Below are 26199 nucleotides of genomic sequence, written 5' to 3'. Positions count from 1 at the left end.
TTCCATAACAGCATGCCTCCAGAAACCCTATGAACCTGGAGAGAGGATGAAAGACACACAAGTGTTGAGGACTCTCCTTCATAGGGTTGCTATGAGTCGCCTGTGACTCCATGGCACTTAACAACAACAACATGGGAAGAATCTTTGGAGAAGCTCACTGTCACCACTCAAACCAGACCAGGAGCTGACTGTGGAACAGACCATCAATCACTCATATACAAGATCAAGTTGAGGCTGAAGAAAAGAAATAAAATATTACCTTGGGCTTGAGTCATTGAACACTAGTGATCAATACTTTGGAGAGGTCTCTGATAGCAGACTTGTACAGTGCAGTACATCTCTTGCTGGTGCCAAAGTTTTTTATTATAGATCCATGTAAGATGAAATCATCTTTTGATGACCAGATAAATTATAGGAGGAAATAAAAGAGATTTTCCATGAAGAGGGCAAAAGATTGTTACAAAGACAGAAGAAAAAAAAAATACTAAAATGAATGTCAGAAGAGACTCTGAAAATTGCTCTAGAGCATTGAGAAGTCAAAACAAAGGAACAAAATGTAGAAAGCTGACAGAAGATTTCAAAGGACAGTTCAGAATGACAAACACAAGTATTACAACAGCATATGCTAACAGCTGGAGTTGGAGAATAAAAAAGGGAAGAACTTGTTTAGCATTTCTAAAGTTGAAAGAACTCAAAAACAAATTCATACCTCAAGATACAATGCTGAGAGATGCTATAAACAAAATCTTGAATGATACAGGAATCATCAAAAGAAGATGGAAGAAATACACAGAATCACGGTACCAAAAAGAATTAGTTGACTGAAAAATTTCAAAAAGTACCATATATATATATATAAACAAGAGGCAATGATAAGGAAGTAAGAAGTTCAAGCTGAACTGAAGGCACAGGCAAAAAATAAAATCCCAGGAATCAATGAAATATCAAGCAACATATATCAAGTAATAAATGTAGCCCTGGATGAGAGCCACTGCTTGTTTGGATGACTGGAAGAGGTCCATATTTGTTCCCATTCCCAAAAAGGGCTACTAAGAAGAATGTGGAAATTATAAAAAAAATATCACTGATTTTCCATGCAAACAAAATGGTACTAATGATATTCCAGAAATGGCTAGAATACTGCATTGACAGAGAACAACCAGAAATTCAAGCTGAGTTAAGGAGAGTCTGTGGCACCAGGAAATCATTGCTGATATCAGATGGATTCTGGCTGAAAACAGAGAATCACAGAAGAATGTCTATTTGTATTTTGTTGACTGTGCATTTGATTATGTGGATCACAACAAACTATGGCTAATATTAAGAAAAATGGGAATCCTAGAGCACTTAATTATCTTCATACAAAACATATATGTAGACCAAGAAGCTGTTGTCTGAAAATAGCAAGAGAATACTGTGTGGTTTAAAATCAAGGAAGGTGTCTTTCAAAATTGTATCCTTCATCCATACCTATTCAGTCTGTATGATGAGCAAATCATGGAAGGAGGACTCAATGAAGAAAAAATGTGGCATCAGGTCAGAGGAAGATTCATCAATAACCTGCATTATGCAGATGACACAACTTTGTTTGCTCAAAGTGAGGAGGACTTGAAGTGCTTGCTGCAGAAGATAAAAAAACTACAGCATTCAGTATGGTACATCTCCAAAGCAAGAAGACAGAAATCCTTACCACTGGACCAATAAGCAATTATCAGGATAAATGGAGAAAAGATTGAAATTGTCAGTGACTTACATTGGGTCTGCAGTCAACACCCTTGGTACCAGCAGGAGATGTATTGCACTGGGCAAGTCTGTTGTCCTTATCCAAAGTACTGAGGAACAATGACGTCAGCTTGAAGATTAAGGTGCACCTGATTTGGGTCATGGTCTTCAAATCATTTGCTGTGCATCTGAGTGCTGGAGTAAACAAGAATGACAGAAGAAGAATTGATGTCTTTGAGTTGTGATGTTGGAGCAGAGTGCTGAATATCCCATGAACTGCCAAAAGGACAAACTGATGCCTTGGGAAAAGTGCTACCAGAGTACTCCTTGGAGGCAAGGATGGCGTAGCTTCTCCTCTCATACTTTTGTCATGCTGTTAGAAAATACTGTTCCTTGGAAATGGAGATCATGCTTGGAAAGGTGGAAGGTCAGTCTAAGAGAAAAAGACCCTCAACAAGATGGATTGCCACAGTGACTGCAGCACTCGGCTCCAAGGTGTCAGAGATGCAATGTGGCACAGGATAGGCCAGGGGTCAAGTCTGTTCATAGGTTTACTGTGTGTTATATTTTACTTTAAGGCACCTAACAACAATGTAATTAATTATAATATAAGACACTATAATTTCTAGGTACCCTTAATACCATCAAGTTGCTCCCTGGAGGCAAGGATTTTAAAACTTTGTCTCACATACTTTGGACATGTTGCAAGGAGGAACATTGGAAAAGAACATCATGCTTGAAAGGGTGGTGAGTCAGAGCAAGAAAGGAAGACTCTGGATGAGATGAGTTGACACAGTGACTGTGGCAATGGAAGCAGTTGTGTAAGAGATGGTAAGGTTGGCTCAAGATAGGGCAGGGTTCAGAGCTATTGTTCATAGGGTTACTTACTGTGAGGCATAGTTGACTCAATGGCATATAACAACATGTTAAGTTCTAACATTCCAATTTCAGAAATACTGAAATATTAAAAATTGCATTTTAATATTAGTAAAATATAGTTTATTTTTATCTATAGAATAAACTTCTAGAAGATTTGCGCTATTACAGAATATACGGATATAAAATATGCATATCAGTTTGCTCTTTTAAAAGCTGACTCAGTTTGTTGTCCTGCTAATATATGGGATAGGGTCTTTTTCCCTGATCGGCACATTTTCAAACTTCAGATCTAAAATGTGAAGGGACTTCTCGTGGCCTAGGGTCAAGAAGCTGTGCTGCAATCGCAAAGGTGCGCAGTTCGAATCCACCAGATGCTCTGCTGGAGAAGGAGGGGCAGTCTCCTCCTCTACCAGACAGATCCAATTCAAAGGTATACAACAAGGAAAAATAAGTGTATTATTCATTGATGTGATTTGCATTTAATTATGATTGAAACAAATCATCTTTTCACATTTCATAGTTTGTTGAAAAAGTCTTAGCCTATCATTAAGACTCATTTACATTTTCCTCATTGGTTTTTTATCATTAAGATTATTATATTTCATAATATTTATTGTTGTTGTTGATTGCCTTTAAGTCAAGCATGACTCATAGCGACCCTATGAACAAAAGGTCTGAAGCCCCTCTACAACAAAGTTGTATCAAAAGTTCATAGAGTTTCTGGAGACATGTTATTTAGGAAGTGGATGCCACTCCTGCTTCTAAATCTGTCATAGTATGTTATTGTATGCTATTGTTTTAATCTCTTACGGAATTCTATTAGATAATACCAGAAAGTTGTTTACTTTTTTATTGACCATGCAAAGACATTGACTGTGCTGATCATAATAAATTATGCCTGACATTGAGAGGCAATGATGTCAGTCTAGAGACAAAGGTAAGCATGATACAGGCCATGGTCTTTGCAATTACTTGCTATGCATCAGAGAGCTGGGCAATGACTGAAGATGATAGAAGAATTGATGCCTTTCAGTTGTGGCGCTTGAAAAGAGTCTTGAGTATACCATGGACCACCAAGAAAACAAATAGGTCTGTCTTGGAGAGGGTGAAACCACGTTTCCCCTTGGAGGCTAGGGTTTTGAAACTCTGTCACATATATTTTGGGCAAATGGCCAGGAGGGACCAGTGGTTGGAGAAGGACATCATGCTCTGAAGAGTGTAGGGACAGTGCAGGAGAGGAAGACCCCCGGATGATATGGATTGATGCTGTGACTGGGGCAAGGGGAGTAAGTGTGTTGGAGTCAGTAAGACTGACTCAGGACATGTCAGGCTTCAGAGCTGTTGTACATAGGGTCACTGTGAGTCACAAGCGACTCTGCGGCATATAACAACAGTGACATTGAGAAGAATGGAAATTCCAGAACACTTAATTCTGCTCATGAGAAACTTCTATAGGTAAGAAGCAGTTGTCCAGACAGAGCAAGCCAACACTGTATAGTTTAAAATTGGGGAAAGTGTGCATCAGGGTTGTATCCTTTCTCCATACCTATTTCTTCTGTATGCTGAGTAAATTCAAGAAGAATGTATCATCAGGTTTGGAGGAAGACTCATCAATTACTTGCATTAGGCAAATGACACAAGCTTTCTTGCAAAAAGTAAAGAATACTTGAAGCACTTACTGCAGAAGAGAAAAAAACCACAGCCTTCAAGATGGATTATATCTCAACATCAGTAAAATAAAAAGCCTCACCAATGGATCAAAACTCAACACATTGCCATCAAGTCAGGATCAGCTCATATCTGACACTCCAGCAGGGTTTTGGAGGCTATAAATTGCAAGGGAGGAGATTTCCTGTCTTTCTTGCTTGGAGCTGCGGGTCGATTCTAGCCAGAAGAAGACGGCTTTTGGTTTATCTGTGCAACTCCCTATGGACCACACCACGAGAGCTCTCTATCCACTGCATTTATAATAACATCATGATAGATTGATAAATGATTGGAGTTTTCAATGGTTTCATTTTGTTGTGATCTATAATTAGTATCTAAGGTGCACCTGATACAGTCTATGGTCTTTACAATCACTTGCTATGTGTCGGAGAGCTAGACAATGACTAGGGATGACAAAAGGAGAATTGATGTCTTTGAGCTGTGGTGCTGGAGAAGAGTATTGAATATACAATGGACTGCTAAGAAACTGAATAGATTCAGCCTAGAGAGGGTTAAACCAGGCTGCTCCTTGGAGACAAGGATTCTGAAGCTTCATCTGACATACTTTGGACATGTTGCAAGGAGGGACCAATCCTTGGAGAGGGATGTCATGCTTGGGAGGGTTGAGCGACAGTGCAGGAGGGGAAGACCCTCTATGAGGTGGACTGGTTCAATGACTGGGGTAGTCGGGGTGGATGTATCAGAGACAGTGAGGTTGACAAAAGATTTAGCAGGGTTTAGGGCTGTTGTACATTGGGTTAGTCACAGGCAACTCAACAGCACATAAAACCACCAACAATGGTAGTAGTTGTCAAGAAATGAAAAGATGTGTTGCCTTTGGGACATCTGCTGTTCTGAACTTCTTTAAATTTTTAAAAAGCAAGGATGTTACTTTAAAGACTAAAGTGATTCCGAGCCAAGTTACAGAATTTTTAGTCAGGTGTTTTAGCACTGTTTGTGCCAGGGTTCTCAGTTGATCCATTCAGTAAACATTCTTAGATACTATAATAGGCACTGCTAAGTTATCTCACCAAACCTTTACCAGATTTTACTCTCTAAATAGTGTATGAAAGTTTCCCCCTCAATCTCACAACTATTTAACATTATGTAAGTTAGTAAGTTTTCTTGTTTACATTGTGATGATATGCCACTTTTTGTTTCTTAATTAATTCAGCGTGTTTTATTGGTCCTTTGCATTTTCTCATCTGTAAATCACTTGTATATTTACATCTCTTTTTGGTAGCAGGGGGTCTTTTCCTTATTGCTTTTTATTGATTGACTATTTTTCCTTATTCTTGTACATGCTAAAAACTTTCTCTTTTGTTGTTTGCTTTTATTTATGGTTCATATTTGTTACAAGTAAATTTTGTTGTACTCAAATTTATTAAGTTTCCTAGGATTGTTATTTTTTTATGTTTGCTTTATGTGTTATAAAGCTTGTACTTTTAGCAGTTATTGTCCTAACAAAAAGGAGAAAATGCACAGTAACTTGAACAGGCAAAGTTTAATGTAAATAATTCTTAACTAGCAGAGCAGAGACATAAGGAGTTGGCTAGCAAGAAGAGAGTTCCAAAGAATATAGAATAACAACTATAAGAACAGCCTCAGCAATACACCAAGCTACAGCAACCAAGGAAGATGTGCTGTACCCATACCCCCTTGTTTAAGATGGTGCTGCTGTGTCTCTTTTTATGCTACAGAAATTGCTGTAGTCTGTGCTTGTAGAACTTGCTGGAAATCCACCTTTCAAATTTGCAGGAAATTCACCTTTTAGGCTGCATGTGGAACTGTGGTGGCCTAGTGGCAAGAAGTTGCACTGCAGTCCCGAATACACGTGGTTCAAATCCACCAGATTTATTCCTCTGAAAACCTGCAGGAGGGTCAGCTGTGCATTGGTTTCAACTCCACAGTACACAACAACAGGCTGCATGGAGAAAGACCTTAAAAGAAAATGTAATTAATGTGTCCAGATAATTACTGAAAGTAGCTGCTGAATACTAGGTGCTGCTGCTCACATCATAGGAAAGAACCTGGTGCTGAAGCAGTGGTGCAAGCGAGTGTTGGGAAGAGACACAGAAAAACAAAGTAAAAGCTCTTCTTCTTGGCGGTATCTCTAGAACCCTCTACTGACAAAATTTAATATTACACCAGCTGGCAAAGAAAAAGTTTCGTGTCCTGGTGGCTTTTGTATTGGGTTGCCTGGGGAGAGTACTGAATGTCCCATGAACTGTCAAATGAGCAAACAAGTCTGCCTTGGAGGAAGTGCAACCAGGGTACTCCTTAAAAGCCTAGATGGTGATCATACTTTATTATCAGAAGGGCCCAGTCCTAAGAAAAGACATCATTCTGGGGGGAGGGTCAGGAAAAGAGATGAAAAATCTTCAACAAGATGGATTGACACAGTGACTGTAAACAATGGGCTGGACATCGTCAGAGATGGGTGAGACTGGCGGAGGATAAAGCAGTGTTCAGATACGTTGTTCCTAGGATCACTGTGAGTTACATTTGACATGATGGTACCTAACAACAACAAATGGTGATGTAATTCATAGGGAGTTGTAGTGTTGAACAAAAGATAGTGCCTTTCTGGCAGTTCCACTTCACCACCCACTCCAAGAGAGAAAGATGAGCAAATTCCTCCATGTAATTTACAGCTTCTTATAAACCCACTTGAAAGTCAGCTGAGTTAGTTAAGACTTGATAGCAATGGAAGTTTGGGAAGTGTCTTTTTTTGTACAGTGGACTATAAAAGGACAAATACTGCATAAGGCCACTCATGTAAAACAGGACTGACATCGGGGTTGAGGGAAGACAGAGAAGGAGGGGAGGAATGATGTATAGTGCATTGAAACAGATGAGGGAGGGAACTGTTTAAAAGGTGATATGATTGGGTATTATTGTCATGACAGGAGTCCAGAATGAAGGCTGCACAGTAGAGTGGACTTGGGGGGAGAGATTGCATAACAATGAAAGAGTTTTTCTTTTACTTTTCAAGGAGAAGAGTGAATTAAGGGGGAGGGGTGGTGGGGAGAAAAGGGCAACAATGAATGACTGGAAACCCTAAGTCTCTGTAAACTTTCATTAAAATTATTTTTTTTAAAAAAAAAAAAAAGGTTCACCAAAAAAAGGAGGTTTAGAGCAGAGGAGCAATAAGTTGATAATTAGCACAGAACTTTACTATACCTGAAATTTATTTTTGAGAGTGACTTCATGTAAATTTTGTTGTTGTTGTTATATGCTGTTGAGTCACCTGTGATTCATAGCAACCCTATGTACAGTAGCTCTGAAGCCTGCTGTGTCCTGAGCCAGTCTCACTGACTCAAACACACCTACCCTATTGCCCCCATTACGGTATCAATCCATCTCATCTGGAGTCATCCTCCCCTGCACTGTCCTTCCACCCTTCACAGAATGATGCCCTTCTCCAAGGATCAATCCCTCCTGGCCATGTGTCCAAAGTATGTGAGACATACTTCAAAATCCTAGCCTCCAAGGAGAAACTTGGTTTCACCTTCTCCAAGAGAGACTGATTTGTTTTCTTGGCAGTCCATGGTCAAGACTTCTCCAGCACCACAACTCAAAGTCAAGCAATAAAGAAATAATTAACTAAATTATGGTACCTCTGCAGTATAGATGATGCATCACGAATGAATGAGTATATAGGTATATTATTGTTGTTGTTGATGATTACTGTCTAGTCAAGGACAACTCATAGGAACTCTGAACAAAAGACCTAATATTTTTCTGTAACTATCATCATTTCTACAAGTTCATAGAGTTTTCATAGACATGCAGTTTAGGAAGTAGATGCCACTCCTATTTCTAAACCTGTTCTACAACTGGGAACTCCACCAAACACTGTCCACATTGGGAAACCATTAGGGTATTTGACACCCCAGTGGCACAGTGGCATTAACAGCAAACCCAGATTACCTCAGTACAGCAAAAGACTTGAACTCTGTTCTGTCATTAACATCATATCTCTATGTTCCTTGAGTTTATAGAGGTATCTGGTTTACCACATGGATGCTACTTCTGCTTTCAAACATGAATCAATCTGCAAGCTCCTCCAAACACTGTCCATGATTGGTAACCATTATGGTATTTGACACAACTACAGTACAGTGTTCAGCATCACAGCAACTCCAGGTAACTTCAGTACAGCAAATAAAAACAAATGACTGCTGTACCACTTAAAGAATGTTCAAACTAACAATAAATTTGGCCTCAGGTCCTACAGAATTTAAAAGACATGCCCGACAAATGCTATTTACTATGATAAACCAAGTAGACCCCCACCCTTGAGACATTGTAGGCTAAATTGAGTAAAAGTCCAGCCAGCTGCCACTCGCTTACCGGGGGGGGGGGCCTTCGGCCCTCGGGCCCCAAAGTTCAGAGCTGGCGGGGGGGGGGGGGGGGGGGGGCGGGGGGGGGGGGGGGGAAGGGGGACCAATAATACAAACTAAAACTTTCCTTATGTGATGCCCATCAAGGCTAAGATTGGAACCACTTCACAGAAGCCTCCAGGCCAGCTGCAGACTTAACCCATATATGCTAATATTATTATTTGTTTCTTTTTTCATTGGTTTGTTTACAGAGTTCGTATACATTGTGTTTCATACAATCATTGTTATGCATTACATTTTATAATAATCACCATTGGACCTTGCCCATCATTACCCTGTCTTTTCACTCAGATCCTTCCCATTTCCTTTCCCGCCTCCTTCCACCCACCATACTGTGCAACCGTGTGGTTTTGCTTCTACCCATCCTCTTTCTTCTGCTCCCACCCCTTATCCCTTGGGTTCCTATACTTGTTTTACTAGTTAGCCTTATATTTTTACAATAATGGTCTTCTGTAGTATTTGTCCTTATGAGACTAATTTAGTTACTCATGTGCTGATATTTTGTTACACATCATGTCACTTTGAGTCAAAGCCAACTCTGCAACACCTAATACAATAAGATCTTTAAGTTATATTTTTAATAAAAACTAACTTAAAGTTAAGATTTTTAAACTGTATAATGCATTCTTATGTTTTAGGTATACATATATATTATGTACTTATAGGTATATAAATGCACATAGACCTTTGCTGTTGTTATTGTTATGTGTTATTGAATGAACTGCAACTCATAGAGACCCTATGAACAGTGCCCTATCCTGACCCAACTTTACCATCTCTTGACACACCTGACCCCATTGCCACAGTTACTGTGTCAATCCATCTCATCCAGAGTTTTCTTGCATTGACCTTTCCAAGCATTATGCTTTTTTCAAAGCACTGGCCTCACCTGACAATGTGCCCAAAATATGGGAGACAGAGTTTCAAAATCCTTGCCTCCAAGGAGCAGCCTGGTTTCACCCTCTCTAGGACAGACCTGTTTGTTCTCTTGGCAGTCTGTGTTAACTTCAGTACTCTTCTCCACTACCACAACTCAAAGGCATCGATTCTTCTGTCACCCTTAGTCATTTTCCAACTATCAGATGACTAGTAAGTAATTGAAAGACTATAGCTTGGATCAGGCATACTTTAGTCTTTGGATCACATCTTTACTCTTTAGCACTTTAGAGAGAGGTCGCTGACAGCAGATTTTCACAATGTAACTCGACTTTTGATTTCCTGACCACTGATAACAAGGATTTTTATTGTGGATCCAAGCATGATGAACTAATTCACCTCAATCTTTTCTCCATCTATCATGATGCTGCCTTTTTGCCCAGTGGTGAGATGTTTCGTTTTCCTGATGTTGAGATGCAATTCATATTGAAGGAGTGTTTGATCTTCTGCAGCAAGCACCTTAAGTCCTCCTCAGTTTCATCTGCATTACACAGGTTGTTGATGAATCTTCCTCCAATCCTGATGCCACATTCTTTTTCATAAAGTCCAGTCTCTTCAATGATCTGTTCAGCATAAATATAAAAGTACGGAGAAAGAATATATCCCTGGTGCATTCCTTTCTTGATTTTAAACCATGCAGTGCTCTCTTACACAGCTTCTTGGTCTAGGTATAGGTTTTCCTTGAGCACAATCAGGTATTCTGCAATTCCTGTTCTTATAAGTGTAAGGTACAATTTGCTGTTATCTACACAGTTAAATGTCTCTTCATAGTTTATAAAACACAAATAGACATTCTCCTGGTACTCTCTGCTTTCAGCCAAGATCCATCTGACATCAGCAGTGACGCTTCTAGTACCACGGCCTCTTCTAAACTCAGCCTGTATTTCTGGAAGTTCTCTGTTGATGTTCTAGTCATTTTTTAATAATTTTCAGCAATATTTTACTTGCATTTTATATTAATGATACTGTTCTATAATTTCCACCTGTTGGACCGCCTTTTTTGAGAATGGGAATAAGTATAGATCTCGTCTTGTCATTTGACCAGGTGGGTAGCTGTCCTCCAAATCTCTTGGTACAGCCTGGTGAGCATGTTCAGGGTTACATCTGTTTGTTGAAATACATCACTTGGTATCTCATTAATATCTAGGGCCTTATTTTTTGCCAATTCCTTTAGAGTTGCTTGAACTTCTTTCTTTATATTGGTGGGATGGGAAAAACGGACCAATCCCACAGTAGTTAGTTTACATACACCCTATTTCAAGTCCCCACCCACTCATGGTAAAAGTAAAAGCTGGTGATGAGGAGAGCCATTGTGAAAAAGAACTCATGGTAACACAAATTAGAATACAGGAAGCGAGTAGAAATGAATGAGGTGCATAGTGCCACTGCTGTAAAATGGGACTGACATCAGGGTTAGGGTAAGAATGAGAAAAACTGGATGAATTATGTATACTGCATTGCAACCAATGAGGGAGAGAACCGTTTAAAAGCAATATATTTTAGGGCATTACGATTATCATAAGAGTCCGGAATGAAGGTTGCAGAGTGTAATATACTCGGGGTGGTTGGCGGGGGAGGCGGGGGGATTGTATACCAATGAAGGAATTTTTCTTTTACTTTTCAAAGAGAAGAATGAACTGGGGGTGGGGGTGGGGTGGAGGGGGAGAAAAGTGCAAAAATGAATGAATGGAAATCCAAAATATCTGTAAATGTTCATTGAAATTAATTTAAAAAAACTATTTCCTTCAATATGGATTACATCTCAACATCAAAAAGATAAAAATTCTTTGTATAAGTCTTCTGTGTCTCGATTTAGGTTCATTCCCAAGTATCTCAGGTGGTGGTTGGCTGTTGCAAATGGTATTGTTTTCTTGGAATCCTTTTCTGAGTTTTCTTTGTTACTGTGGAGGAATCCCATTGGTTTTTGGGTGTTGGTCTTTGTGTCCTGCCATTCTGCTGAATTGGTCTGCTAGCTCTAACAAAAAAAACAAACAAACAACAAAACAAAAGAAATGAATGATTCAGTCATTTAAGTAGACAGAAATATGATCAATATATTTTTTAAAAGAAATCCAATGAATACTGTACACAGTAGTCTACTATTTTATAGACAAGTGAGTAAACAAATATATTTTATAGGTATTTTATGTGCATAAAACCTTCTAATAACTATAGTTATCTTCTGAGGACATCTAAGTGTCTGGAGGAACATTTAGGACTTTCCAGCTGATGTCTTTTTTATACTTGATTTGGAGTAATATAGTGCCTATTGTTAGAGCTATGTAGACAGAAAGGTAGGTAGGTAATTAGATGAGTCTGATAAACAGACTCATAAGGATGATAAAGATCTCCTAATACTAAATTAAAAATAATAACATTTGAGATGATTAGTCATAGAAACAGGGGGCTCTGGGGGCCTAGTGGTGAGGAGTTGTACTGGTGAGGAATTGTACTGGCAACCCAAAGTAGATGGTTCCAATTTACCAACTGCTCTCTGGGAGAAAGATAAGCATTCTTCTCTTCTGCCATTCCTCTTAAAACCCACTGGTGGGTCAGCTGTGAGTAATTTCTGACTTACGGTACACAACAACACACCACCACCAGTTAGGGAAACAGGAATATTAAATAGGACAGCTGCATTCCCAAACTGACAGACTGTCAAGTGGAAACTGACGGTCTTGTGGTTTTCTTCTGTGTTCAAGATCCAGTGTCTCAGCATAGTTAATAGCTTCTGGACCATTAAGCAAGCTATTGGGTGTAAAGAAGCTGTGCTGAGACAGGATGCATGCAGTGTGAGCTCGTGGTGAGCACAAACATGCACATCTGGGTTCTCTGCCTGTTAGTAAAGAACCAGAACTAGAACCTGGTCTTGTGACTCCCAACCCTGAGCTCTGTCAGCTTCATTATGTGCTTTCAGAATAGTAGTTGCCATTTTATTTGTACTAATTCAAGGAATTATTACAAAATAAAAGTTTTGAAAACTGTCAGTTTGGACAGTTTTCAGATTTACATGGCAAATTGTCTAATTATAGATTTTGAAGTAATCTTCCTTAGAGTGCTTTGTAACAACCACCTGCAAACCAACATTTAGTATGTGAAAGCATTTTTTAATTCTTTTTTTAAACCTCATCCTTCGTTAAAACCACAGTTACAAAAAAAATTAAAACTACAATTACAAAAAAATAAATATTTAACAAGGTCTTTTACAATAGCTTTATCCAATATAATATCATAATTTGACTTTTTCATTGATGCTTCCATAGACATTGAATTTCAGTCCTACTAAAATGAAATCTTTGAAAATGTCAACATTTTCTCCATCTATTATGCTTATTGATAGAATTGTGAGGATTTTTGTTCTTTATATTAAGATGTATTTCTTTTAATTAATATTTTTATCATTCATATACATTGTGGTGAAAACACTTTATAAAATATCTTAAACTGTGTAAGAAGTATTCAAGGCAAACTTTTTTCTATTTTAGCTGCTTACCTGTTTGCAAAATAATCAAAAATGAAAACAAAACTTTCCATAAGTCAAATTGACCCAAATGTCACATTAGTAAAATTTTGCCTCTTATACCTTCACATAGTATTTTTTTTTTTTACAGAGTAAAAATTACGTGTTCCTTTTCTTTTAGGTAGAGGTTGAAAAAATGATTGCAGTTGCCTGGGACATTTTTCAGCCACTTCTTTTTGGTCTGATTGGAGCAGAAGTATCTATTGCATCTCTTAGACCAGAAACTGTTGGTAAGAATTTCAAAGTATACTATTGAACTAAAATATTCTTTTTGGTGCTCTTGTGTGTGGCTGTAAGGTTGCATTGTCAACACAAAGGTAGACATTGCAAATCTACCAGTTACTGCACAGGATAAAAATGGGCAGTCTCCTCCCATGCAATATATAGCCTCTGAAAACCCACTGGAAAGTCAGCTATAAGTCAGTTTTGACTCAGTGGCTCATGACAACAGCAACATTTTCAGTTAAAGTATCTTTTGTAGGTATGTATTCAGTAGACTGTGATGTACTGATCAAAATACCTTATTTTATAAACCTGGATGTGATTTTAGCTGTCACTTAACTCAACCTAATTAAATAGCTATATATGCCATCAAAAGCTATGATGATTAAGCTGAAGTGGCTTAAGAACTCAGACGTTAACTGAGTATTCTGTGGAGGTCTACTTGTGTCAAAAACAGTGTTGGAAACACCGTTGGACAGTTCGTATGTCCTGTAGGGAAGCTACCAGTCCAAATAGACTCTTCTTATTGATCTCATCTGTGGCAGCTTGCATATTACTCTGATCCCAGTATTTCAAATGTCAGCACAGTCACCCATGGTAGACAAGTTTCACCTTCCAGGCTAAAACACATGAAGAAAAAGGACTGGCAAGCTAAATATTTTTAAAAAATGGCCAGTGAAACACTTACAAATAGCAGTGAAACAATATCTGATACATTTCCAGAAATTAAGCCCCTCTGGTTGAAAAGTATTTAAAATATAACTGGGGTACAGCTAACTTCCCAAAGTATAGTTGTTATGTACCTTTAAGTTGTAACCAACCCATAGCTGACCCTCCAGCAGGCTTCCAGAGGCAGTAAACCATGTAGAAGGAAATTGCCCATTTTTCTTCCATAAAGTAGCTGGTAGATTCGAACCACATACCTTTGTGTTGGTAGACCAAGGCCTGTATCAAGTGCACCTTTGTCTCCCAACGGGCATCATTGTTCTTCAGCACTCTGGAGAGGTCCCTAACTGCTGACTTTCCCAATAAACTTGTCTTTTGATTTCCTGACTGCTGGTGCCATAAGAGATGATTGTGGATCCAAGCAAGATGAAATTATTAACAATCTCAGTCTCTTCTCCACCCATCATGTTACTTCCAGTTGGCCCGATGGTGAAAATCTTTGTTTTATTGTCATTCAGGTGTAATCCACATTGAAGACTGCAGACCTTCAGCAGCAACCACTTCAGGTCTTCCTCAGTTTCAGCAAGCAGTATTGTGTCATCTGCCTAACATAGGTTGTTCATGAGTCTTCTTCCAATCCTGATACCACATTCCTCCTCATAAATACTAGCCTCCTGAAAGGTCTGTTTTACGTATAGAGTGAAAAGGAATGAAGACAGGATGAATCCCTGACTCACATCTTTCCTTATTTTGAACCAGGAAGTTTTCTTGCTCTGTTCTAAGGACTGCTTCCTGGTCCAAGTATAGGTTTCACATGAGCAAAATCAAGTGTGGTCTGGGATTCCCATTCTTCTCAACATTAGCCACAATTTGTTGTGATCCACGCAGTCAAATGTCTTTGCATAGTTAATAAACCACAAATAGACATTCCTCTAGTACTCTTTGCTTTCAGCCAAGGTCCATCTGACATTGGCAATGATATTCCTAGTGCCACAGCCTCTTCTAAATATGTTGTTGTTGTGTACTGTCCAGTCAGAAGTGACCCACAGCTGACCTTTTGGTAGGTTTTCAGAGGCAGAAATCGCATGGGAGGAGACTGCCCATCCTTCTTCTGCAGAGCAGCTGGTGGCCTCAAATCATGTGTCTTATAGATTGCAGCACAGCTTCTTGCCACTAGGCCACCAGAGCTCTCTCTTCTAAATATTGTTATTGTTATGTACTGTCAGGTCAGAACCTACCCATAGCTGATCCTCTGGCCAATTTTCAGAGGCAGTTAATTGCCGGGAAAGAGATTGCAGATCTTAATGATAGATGGGAGCTTTGGCCTAGTGGTAAGAAGTTGTATTACAATCGCAAAGGCAAGCAGTTCAGACCCACTAGCTGCTCCACAGGAGAAGGATGGGCAGTCTCCTCCCATGCAATTTCTGCCTCTGAAAACCTGTGTTATTTACTGAAAATTTGTGTGATTTACTGCCTCTGACAACCATTGGATGGTCAGCTATGTGTCAATTTTGACTTAACAGCACACAACAATGATGGATAGAGCAAAGTTTTCAGGAACATCCTTTTTTGACTCAAAAAGAGAAGGAACAGGTGCAAACATCTATTCATAATTAGAATGTTAAATGTAAGAATATTAATCTAGGAAAATTGAGATTTGTCAGAAATGAGAAGGAATACATAAAGATTATTACAGTAGACATTAATGAGCTGAAATGAACTGGTATCAGCTATCTTGAATCCGATAATCATACAGTTTACTATGGCAGGAATGACAAATTGAAGGGGAGTGTCATCACATTCATCACCCAAAAGAACATTTCATCATCTATAATAAAGTAAAATGCTGCCACATATAGGATTATATCCATACGTAGCCAAAAAAGTCTAGTTAATACAACTGTTACACACATTTACTTACCAATCCAAAGATGGGGAAAAAAATAAAGATTTCTAACAACTTGTCCATTCTGAAATTGAGTGAACATGCAGTCAGGATGCATTGACAATTACTGTTGTTGTTGTTGTTGTTCTGTGCCAGTGAGTTGAAACTGACTCATAGCTGATCCTCCACTAGGCTTTCAGAGGCAGTAAGTCATCCAAGAGGAGATTACCCATCTTTCTCCCAACTGATAATTATAAGTAGTTGGAATTAAAAAACTGGAAACATGGAAGAAGGATCAGCATTTGAAAATTATGGCCGTGGTAATAGAAACACTACCAGAAATTTCTTAAAATAGTTGCAGCATCCATTGACCAAGAACAGCCAGAAATTCAAGTTCTATCCAGAAAGGACACAGAGTGAGGTCTATTACTGTTGTCAGATTGATCATGGTTAAAAGCAGTGGCTACCAGAAAAATATTGACCTGCCATTTACTGATTTTGCAAAGACATTATGGATAGCATTGTGAATTCCAGAACACTTAATTGTACTTATAAAGAACATGTGCATAAACCCAACAGATAATCATTCAAACAAAGCAAGGGGAAATTGTGTGATTTAAAATGAGGAAAGATATGTGTCAGGGCTATATCTTTTTCACCATATTACCTAGGACTGCAACCTTCAATACGGATTGAGGCTCAATATCAAGAAAACAAAGATTCTTACCACTGGGCCAATTAGCAGCATCATGATAGATGGTGAAGAGATTGAGATTGTTAACAGCTTTAGTTTCTTGGCTCCACAATCAACACTCTTGGCGATAGTAGCCAGGAAATTAAAAGACATATTGTGATGGTAAAGTCTGTTAGGGACCTCTCCAAAGTACTGAAGAGCAATGATGTCATTCTGGAGACTCAGGTGCTCTTGAGACAGACCATAGTCTTTTCAATCACTTGTTATGTGTCAGAGAGCTAGACAGTGACTAGAGATGATAGAAGAAAAATTGATGACTTTGAGCTGTGGTGTTGAAGAAGAGTATTGAGTATACCATGGACTGCTAAGAAAATGAACAGGTTTTGCCTAGAGAGAGTTAAACTGGGATGCTCCTTAGAGGCAAGGATTCTGAAGCTTCATCTGACATATTTTGGACACGTCACAGGGAGAGACCAATCCTTGGAGAGGGACATGCTTGGGACTTGGGAGGGTGGAGGGACAGCACAGGAGAGGAAGACCCTTTATGAGGTGGATTGATTCAGTGGCTGGGGTAATCGAGGTAAGTGTGTTGGAGACAATGAGATTGGCACAGGATAGAGCAGGGATTAGGGCTGGGTCACTATGAGTCACAGGCGACTCGAGGGCACATAACAACAACAACAACACCCAGTCTGTATGCTAACTAGATAATCCAAGCAGCTGAACTATATGAAGAATAATGCAGCACTAGGGTTTGAGGAAAATACATGAACAACTTATAATATGCAAGCAACCTATCCAATGCCAGTGACACAACCTAGCTTGCAAAAAGTGAAGACAACTTAAAGCACTTACTGACAAAAAAATTCAAAGACCACAGCTTTTTAATACGGGTTACATCTCAACATCAAGAAAACAAAAATCTTCACAACTGAATCACTAGGCAATATCTTGATAGACAGAAAAAAAGATTGAAATTGTCAAGAATTTTATTTTACTTGTATCCAAATCAACATCCAGCAGTAAAAATAAAAGAGGTGTAGAATTAGGCAAATCTGCTGTCAAGGATCTCTTTAAAATGCTAAAGAGCAAAAATGTCAGTTTTTCAGTTACCTCATATGCCTGTGAAAGCTGTACAATGATGAATAAGGAAGACTGAAGAGTAGTACTACTGGTGAAATACAATGAATGGACCATGGGCTGCTGTAGGACAAATAATCTGCCTTGGCAAAAGTAGAATTAGAATGCGCCTTAAAATTTAGGATGGCATAGATCAATGATGATTAATTTTATAAAACATAATATGTGGCAATGATTTTTTAAACAATGTGAATGAATAAAAGAGTTAAACACAACATATACAAATTATGTATGCAAACTAACATATAATTATAATTTTTAAAAAAATGTTAGGATGGCAAGACTGTCTTTTATCCCTTAAACATGTTATCAGGAGGCATCAGAACTTGGAAAAAGGCATCATACTTGGTAGATTCAATGAAAAAAAGAGGAAGACATTCCACTAGATGAATTGATACCTTGGCTGCAACAGTGATTGTAAATAAAGATGGCACAGGACTGTTTTGTTCTGTTGCCTGTAGGGTCTCTGAGTCAGAACCATCTCAACGGCACATAGCAACTTAAGCAATACATCATCCAAGACTAACGTGTTTTAAGTGTAAACCAATATGGTTAAACAGTTATGTGCCATCCCATTGTTATTTCCTTAATGGTTTTTGGGCTTTGAAAGGTACACTATATGCTATATTTATTTACCAAGGCAAACATCCTATTAATGTTAGACAAACCATTTTTAAATTATTCTAATATACAGATTTTAATTTAAAATAGACTTAAGAACAGAATCTTTTATAATTCAGAAACTGCCTATATGTAACATGGTGTTCACATAGCATCTAAGTCATATGTAGTAACATCCTATTTCACAGAATATACCATGAACTTTAAGTGACATGTAGCTGTATTTGGACTCTGTAACCATGAGTTGCAATCTATCACCAGCGTTTCATTCTTTATAATAATCGAGTTTTTCTTACAGGCCTCTGTGTTGCCACCCTGGGGATCGCAGTACTGATAAGAATTTTTACTACATTTCTGATGGTGTGTTTTGCTGGTTTTAACATAAAGGAAAAGTTATTTATTGCTTTTGCATGGCTTCCAAAGGCCACAGTCCAGGTAATTTTGGATAAAATGGCTTAACAGTTTATCTCTTATTTATTTCTGTATGATACCTTGACATATTAAATGAAAGGATGTATTCAAATAATGTGAGAATTAGCAGTTGAAGTTTGGTTTCTAAAAAGAGTTTATATTAACCTACTCTTTAAAAGTTTTCTCTTTGGTACAGTAATTCCTAAAATATAATGAAATCATTTTTTATCACCATGTTGCAACTAAAAACAAATCCCTATATTACTAGACAGTACTAGTAGCAGATATAAAATATTTGAATTCTAACCTGCTTTCTAATCCAGATAAGCAGTTGTTACCTTTCCTCATTTCATTATCCCAAGAGGGGCTTAGAAATAACCTGGCCTATGAAATATTAAAAATACTTCAATGTCCACATGACTAATGAGCAGGATGCTTGGCCGGATTTTATATATAATGGAGAATAGGAGATTTATTGACAATCACTCAGAAAGCATTTCATTGATTTTCTAGATTATAAACTCGTTTTAAGTTATTTAAACAAGCTTAACTTCCTACCAACTGCATTCACTGAACTTGAAATTTATATACTTGTTCATTAGAGTATATAGTAACTCGTGGTTGCTGTGATGCTAAACACTGTGACACTAATGTGTCAAATGTGATAATGGTTACCCATGGTGGACAGTATTTGGTGGAACTCTCAAATGAAAACTGGCTAGGAAGCAGTAGTGGCATCCACTTCTGAAATAGCATGCCTCCAGAAACTTTATAAACTTAAAGAAATGATAAAAGTTGTGTGTGTTCAGGACTTTTCATTCATAGGGTCACTATGAATTGTCTACAACTCAACAGCACTTAAAAACAACAACAATGAGCAAGTGATTATGAAAGCACTTAGTGCTTTCAAACTGCTTATAATGTATTTGGTACAATACCTATAATTGCTAACCAACAAGGAACAGTTTAGACTATGATTCGAGGCAAATTTAATATGTTACTGCTTGCATTCTACTGTGCATTTTGAGGCTAATTGTAACTAGCAAGATTTACCGTTTTTATTTTTCTTCATTTAAATATGAAAATTTTCTGTCTTTAAGGAATTAAAAATTAGTTGTTTTATTAGTTTGGTTTAGGAGATTTTGGAGAATTTATAGGCTCTGGAATTATCTCTGTGAGATTTTGTGTGGCTATGGGCATATTAGGGAGCTCTGGAGCCTTAGTGGTAAGAAGTTTCACTGCCAACGCAAAGCTACTTGGTTTTAATCCACAGGCTGTTCCAAAGAAAGGAAGACAAGCAGTCTCCTCTCATGTGATTTACTGCCTCCAAAAACTCCTTGGAGGGTCATTTATGGGTCGGTTCTGACTTGAGAGTACACAAGAACACAAGCATATTTTGGAGCTCCAGTGGCCTAGTAGATAAGGAGTTTCACTACCAATCCCTAGGCGGGAGGTTCAAATCCACCACCTGGTCTGTGGCAGAGAGATGGAAAAAAATCTCCTGATCGATTTACAGCTTCTGAAAAACTGCTGGAGGGTCAGCTGTCAGTCTGTTTGGACTCCACGGCAATAAGTTAAGTTTGTTGATGGGTGCATTGTTCCAAAGAAGATTCCCTTTTTTCATCAGATTTCAAAGATGCCGGAGGTACAATGGCTTATAGTAATGTTAGGCTAATACAATGCAAAGAAGAAAATAGGGGTTTTTTTCCCTCAGTGCTTCTAGCTTCCACATGACTTCTGGCAGCTTTAGCAGGTAAATAGCAAAATAGTCATTCTAGTAGATTTGCTAGAACAATTTGTCTTTAAAATGGCACTGTTGCTAAGTGCCATCGAGTCGCTTGCAACTCATAACAACCCTAGGTACAGCAGTCCTGAAACTTGCTCTATCATACTGTGCCAAGTTTGTTGTCTCTGACACACCTACCTTCTTCACCCCAGTCACTGTATCAATCCATCTCATTAATGGTCTTCTTCTCCTCTGTCCCTCCACCCTTCCAAATATGATGTCTCTCTCCTAGGACTGGTCCCTCCTTGCAACATGCCCAAAGTATGTCAGATGAAGCATCAGAATCCTTACCTCCAAGGAGCAGGCCTAATTCACCCTCTCTATGACGAACCTGTTAGTTATCCTGGCAGTCCATGGTATATTCAAAGCTCTTCTTCAGCACCACAGTTCAAAGGAATCAATTCTCTTTCCATCATCCCTAGTCATTGTCTAGTTCTCTGATGCATAGCAAGCAATTGTGAAGACTATGGTCTGGATCTGATGCAGCTTAGTATCTATACTGACATTGTTGCTCTACAGAAGTATGAAGAGATCCCTAATAGCCGGCATTCCCAGTGCAGTTGATCTCTTGATTTCCTGGTTGCTGGTACCAAGAGTGTTGATTGTGAAGCCAAGCAAACTAAAGCTGTTAACAATCTCAATCTTTTCACCATCCATCATGATGCTGCCAATTGGCCCAGTGGTGAGAATCTTTTCTTTCTTGATGTTGAGCTTCAATCCATATTGGAAGCTGCTGTCTTTGATTTCTGCAACAAGCACTTCAGGTCCTCCTCAATTTCAGCAAGCACAGTTATGTCATCTGCATAACGCAGGTTGTTGATGAATCTTTCTTCTATCCTGATGCCACATTCCTCCTCATAGAGCTCAGCCTCCTGGATAATCTGTTCTGCACATAGATTGAAAATGGCACTATGGAGGCCAATTAAAAATAAGGCAAAATACTCAGGATGTATCCGATAATGTTCATTCTGTGGAGTTAAGGATTGTGCTGAAATTTATTTTCTCCTTTTGCCAGTGCATAAGAAAATAGATTTAAGACATTTCTTTTTCTGTAGCAATATATTTCTTTTTTTTTCCCTGTACCTGACTGTAGAAAATATATTTTGCATGACATCAAATTGTATTAGTTATCTAATGCTGCTGTAACAAAAATACTACAAATGGATGGCTTTAACACAGAGAAATTTCTTTTCTCACAGTTTAGGAGACAGAAGTAGAAAGATGCTACCTCTAGGGGAAAGTTTTCTCTTGACTCTGGGAAAACTTCTTTATGTCTTGATTCAGCTTCTGATTTTTGTTGTTGTTTCTTATAAAATTTTGGAATTGTCTTTGTTGTATCCTGAGAGATAAACAGATAACCAGATCAACTGGTACATATTTTTACCATCAGAATATATAATACTCCACTTGCCTAAAGTATTTATAGTTTTCATTATGTTTTTGTTGTTATTATGTGCCATCAAGTAGCCTGCAATTCATAGCGACCCTGTGTACAATAGCCCTAAACCCTGCCCTATCCTGTGTGAGTCTTACTGCCGCTGACACACCTACCCCCATTACCCCAGGCACTGAATCCTACTTAGAAAAAATCCAAATAAGTATTTCACTGATTCCTAAAGCAAAGAGCTACCAGATACTTAAAAATGAAGTTCATGTTCCTAAAGGTACTTGTTACCTTCCTATTTAATGGCATTTAACAATTACTTAAAGTCCCTCTGCAAAACATACTTCAATAGTTTTGCCCAAATTTTACTTCACCATTTTCAAATACATATCCTCCTAGTTTTTTATTCATTTCAGATTTCTGAAAGATAAGAGAATGATGAGACCAATAACTTTCATCATTATTCAGGATACATTTAGTATGCAGAACTCAATAATGTATACATGTTACTGATATTGCAAGTTTGTGTATATCTATTGTTGTTGCTGTTATGTGCCATTGAGTTGCCTACCACTCATATGTACAACAGCCCTAAACCCTGCTCTATCTTGTGCCAATCTTATTGTTTCTGACACACCTACCCCCATTATCCCAGTCACTCAATCAATCCATCTTATGTAGGGTCTTCCTCTCTTGCACTGTCCCTCCATCCAAGCATGATATCCCTTTCCAAAGACTTTTCCCTCCTTTCAACATGCCCAAAGTATGTCAGACAAAGCTTCAGAATCCTTGCTTCTGAGGAGCAGCCTGGTTTCACCCTCTCTAGGATGAACCTATTCATTCTTCTAGCAGTCCATGGTATATTCAGTACTCTTCTCCAGCACCATAGCTCAAAGGTATCAATTCTCCTGCTATCATCCCTATTCATTGCCAGCTTTCTGATGCATAGCAACTAATTGCAAAGACTATGGTCTGGATCAGTCATACCTTATTCTTGAGACTGACATCTTTGTTCTTCAGTACTTTGGAGACGTTTCTTATAGCAGACTTTCCCAGTGCAATTTTTCTTCTGATTTCCTGCCTGTTGCTATCAAGAGTGTTGCTTGCCAAGCAAACTAAAGCTATTAACAATTTCAGTCTCCTCAGTCTATCATGATGCTGGCAATCAGCCCAGTGGTGAGAATCTTTTCTCTTTTTTTCTTGATGTTGAGCTTCAATCTATATTGAAGGCTGCAGTCCTTGACCTTCTGCAGCAAGTGCTTCAGGTCCTCCTCAGTTTCAGCAAGCAGGGTTGTATCATGTGCATGATGCAAATTGTTGATGAGTCTTTCTCCAATCCTGATGCCACATTTCTCCTCATAGAGCCCAGCCTCCCAGATAATTCGTTCTTCATATGGAATGAAAAGATATGGAGATAAGACACCATCCCTGGCATACATCCTTCCCAATTTTGAATCATGCAGTGTTTCCTTGCTCTGTTCTGACAACTGCCTCCTGGTCTAGTATTATTAAATTCATTTGTGTTATATTTGTGTCTGTTTTAAAAGAGTGTGAGTGTTCCCTAGAGACAAGAATAGTGAAACTTTGTCTCACATACTTTGGACATGTTGTCAGGAGGAACTAATTCTTGGGAAAAGACTTCATGCTAAGAAAGGTGGAGAGTCAGACAAAGAGAAGATGACCTTCAACAAGATGGATTGGCACAGTGACTGTAACTGGATCTGAGCATGTTGGAGATTGTAAAGATGGTACAGGATCAGTCAAAAGTTCATAACCTTTGTTCTGATTTGTTCATAAGGTGCTTGCTTAATCAACTAGATAGCACCTAACAACAGCATCTTCTACTCAATACCTCTGATAGGAGCTCTGGTGGGAGCTCCTATGGTATATTCCATGGGTGCTGCACTACTAACTCAAAAGCCATACCTCTCTGGTGGGTTCAATCTATCAGCATCTCCACAGGAGAGACAGAGGTTATTTTAACTTGTTGGCAGTGAGTTTTGAGGTTTTAGCTTATATAAATATGTACATATGAACCCTCAGTCTGTTGGGTGAGAGCTTGTTGTTGTTGTTATGTGCCGTTGAGTCATTTCCGACTCATAGTGACCCTATGCACAACAGCCCTAAACCCTGCTCTATCCTGCGCCAACCACACCGCCTCTGACACACCCATCCTGATTACCCAAGTCACTGAATCAATCCATCTCATAGAGGGTCTGCCCCTCCTGCGCTGTCCCTCCACCCTCCCAAGCATGATGTCCCTCTCCAAGGACCCGTCCCTCCTGGCAACATGTCCAAAGTATGTCAGACGAAGCCCCAGAATCCTTGCCTCCAAGGAGTAGCTTGGTTTAATCCTCTCCAAGATGAATCTGTTTGTTTTCCTGGCAGTTCATGGTACATTCAGTACCCTTCTCCAGCACCACAGCTCAAAAGCATCCACTCTCCTTCTGTCCTCCCTAGTCATTGTCCAACTCTCTGATGCATAACAAGCGATTGCAAAGACCATAGCCTGTATCAGGCACACCTTAGTCTCTATAGAGACACTGTTGCTCCTGAGTACCTTTGAGAGGTCCCTAACAGCAGACTTTCCCATCGCGATACGCTTTTTGATTTCCTGACTGCTGGTACCAAGAGTGTTGACTGTGGAGCTGAGCAAACTGAAGCTGTGAACACTCTCAATCTCTTCATCATCCATCCTGATGCTGCCAATTGGTCCAGTGGCGAGAATCTTTGTCTTCTTGACATTGAGCCTTAGTCCATACTGAAGGCTGCATTCCTTGACCCTTCGCAGCAAGTGCATGAGGTCCTCCTCAGTTTCAGCAAGCAGGGTTGTGTCATCTGCATAACGCAGATTGTTAATAGATCTTCCACCAATCCTGATGCCACAATTCTCCTCATAGAGCCCAGCTTCTCGGATAATCTGCTCTGCATACATGTTGAAAAGGTATGGAGACAGGATGCATCCCTGGCGTACACCCTTCCCAATTTTGAACCATGCAGTGTTGCCCTGCTCTGTTCTGACTACTGCCTCTTGATCCAAGTACAGGTTTCGCATTAGCACAATTAAATGTTCTGGGATTCCCATTCTTCTCAGAGTCAGCCACAGTTTGTTATGATCCACACAGTCAAATGCCTTTGCATAATCAATGAAACACAGATAGACATTCTTCTGGTATTCTCTGCTTTCAGCCAAGATCCATCTAACATCAGCAACAATATCCCTAGAGTTTTAAATAAAAAACCAAGTGCATCCATTGAGGACTTCCTGTTAGTGCTACATGTCTGGCCCACTGAGACTCCATGATTGGGGAGAAAAAACAACAAAAGGACAAGTGCAGTACCCTTTAAAAGAAGACTAAATACAATTTTCTTAGTTGAACAAAAGATCAAGTAAAGCAATAGCACTTTATAAAAAATGATTAATCTTTTTCATATGTGCTTGTCTTACCGTATTTCCTACTTTAAACTTTTGTAGGCTGCAATAGGTTCGGTGGCTTTGGACACAGCAAGAGCACATGGAGAGAAACAGCTAGAAGAATATGGAATGGATGTGTTGACGGTAGCATTTTTGGCCATCCTCATTACAGCACCAATTGGAAGTCTACTTATTGGTTTTCTGGGCCCCAGACTTCTTCAGAAAGCTGAACAACAACATAAAGATGAAGACGTTCAGGGAGAAACTTCTGTACATGTTTAGAGGTGAACAGAGAAAGTGTTGAATATAATAATTAGAAAATTGCTATTGGATTGCCCTGTATCAAGATGAAAGTTAAAATATGTAATGTTTACTCTTAATGTGTGTTATAGAACCACAAGCCTGGCTATTTTTTTTTTTCTCCTTCCTCCAATCAACTGCATTTTATTGTGATTTGAGTCAAAGGTTACAAAATAAATCCATTTTCTAGTTAGCCATTTATATGCATTTTGTTGTATGACGTTAACTACAATCCCCACAATGTAACCATACTCTTCCCACTTGGTCCCTGCGATTGTTGATTCCGTTAAAGTATGGCTATTTCTTTACAACAGGAATAATACTCTACATCTTTAATCCTGATTTCTGTACTTTCTCTTTTTTAAAAATTTCTTTTATTATAGTGTGTGTGTGTGTGTGTGTGTAGTCAAATCTTATCCAACAGGTAAAGGAGGAGATTGCCTTTCTCTCTTTTTTTTTTTTTTAACACATTTTAATATGTGTTTCTTTATGTAAACACGTATCT

At 38.8% G+C, this 26199-nt stretch overlaps 1 protein-coding gene across 1 annotated transcript in view; it reads left to right on the top strand.

Annotated features, from left to right (window-relative positions):
* Nucleotides 1-25791, top strand: part of SLC9B2 (solute carrier family 9, subfamily B (NHA2, cation proton antiporter 2), member 2) — a 53454-nt gene extending 27663 nt beyond the window's left edge. The window contains exons 9-11 of the mRNA XM_006893095.1: nucleotides 13292-13400; nucleotides 18697-18833; nucleotides 25455-25791. Coding sequence (XP_006893157.1) covers nucleotides 13292-13400; nucleotides 18697-18833; nucleotides 25455-25676 — 468 coding nt within the window. The 3' untranslated portion in view covers nucleotides 25677-25791. The remainder of the gene's footprint in view (nucleotides 1-13291; nucleotides 13401-18696; nucleotides 18834-25454) is intronic.
* Nucleotides 25792-26199: the final 408 nt, after the last annotated feature.

Source organism: Elephantulus edwardii, unplaced genomic scaffold (assembly GCF_000299155.1).
Source record: "Elephantulus edwardii isolate Elephantulus edwardi_28Jun2011 unplaced genomic scaffold, EleEdw1.0 scaffold00122, whole genome shotgun sequence".
Classification (NCBI taxonomy): Eukaryota; Metazoa; Chordata; class Mammalia; order Macroscelidea; family Macroscelididae; genus Elephantulus; species Elephantulus edwardii.
The sequence above is the reverse complement of the archived record's forward strand: the minus strand, read 5'-3'. Positions and strand labels throughout refer to the sequence as shown.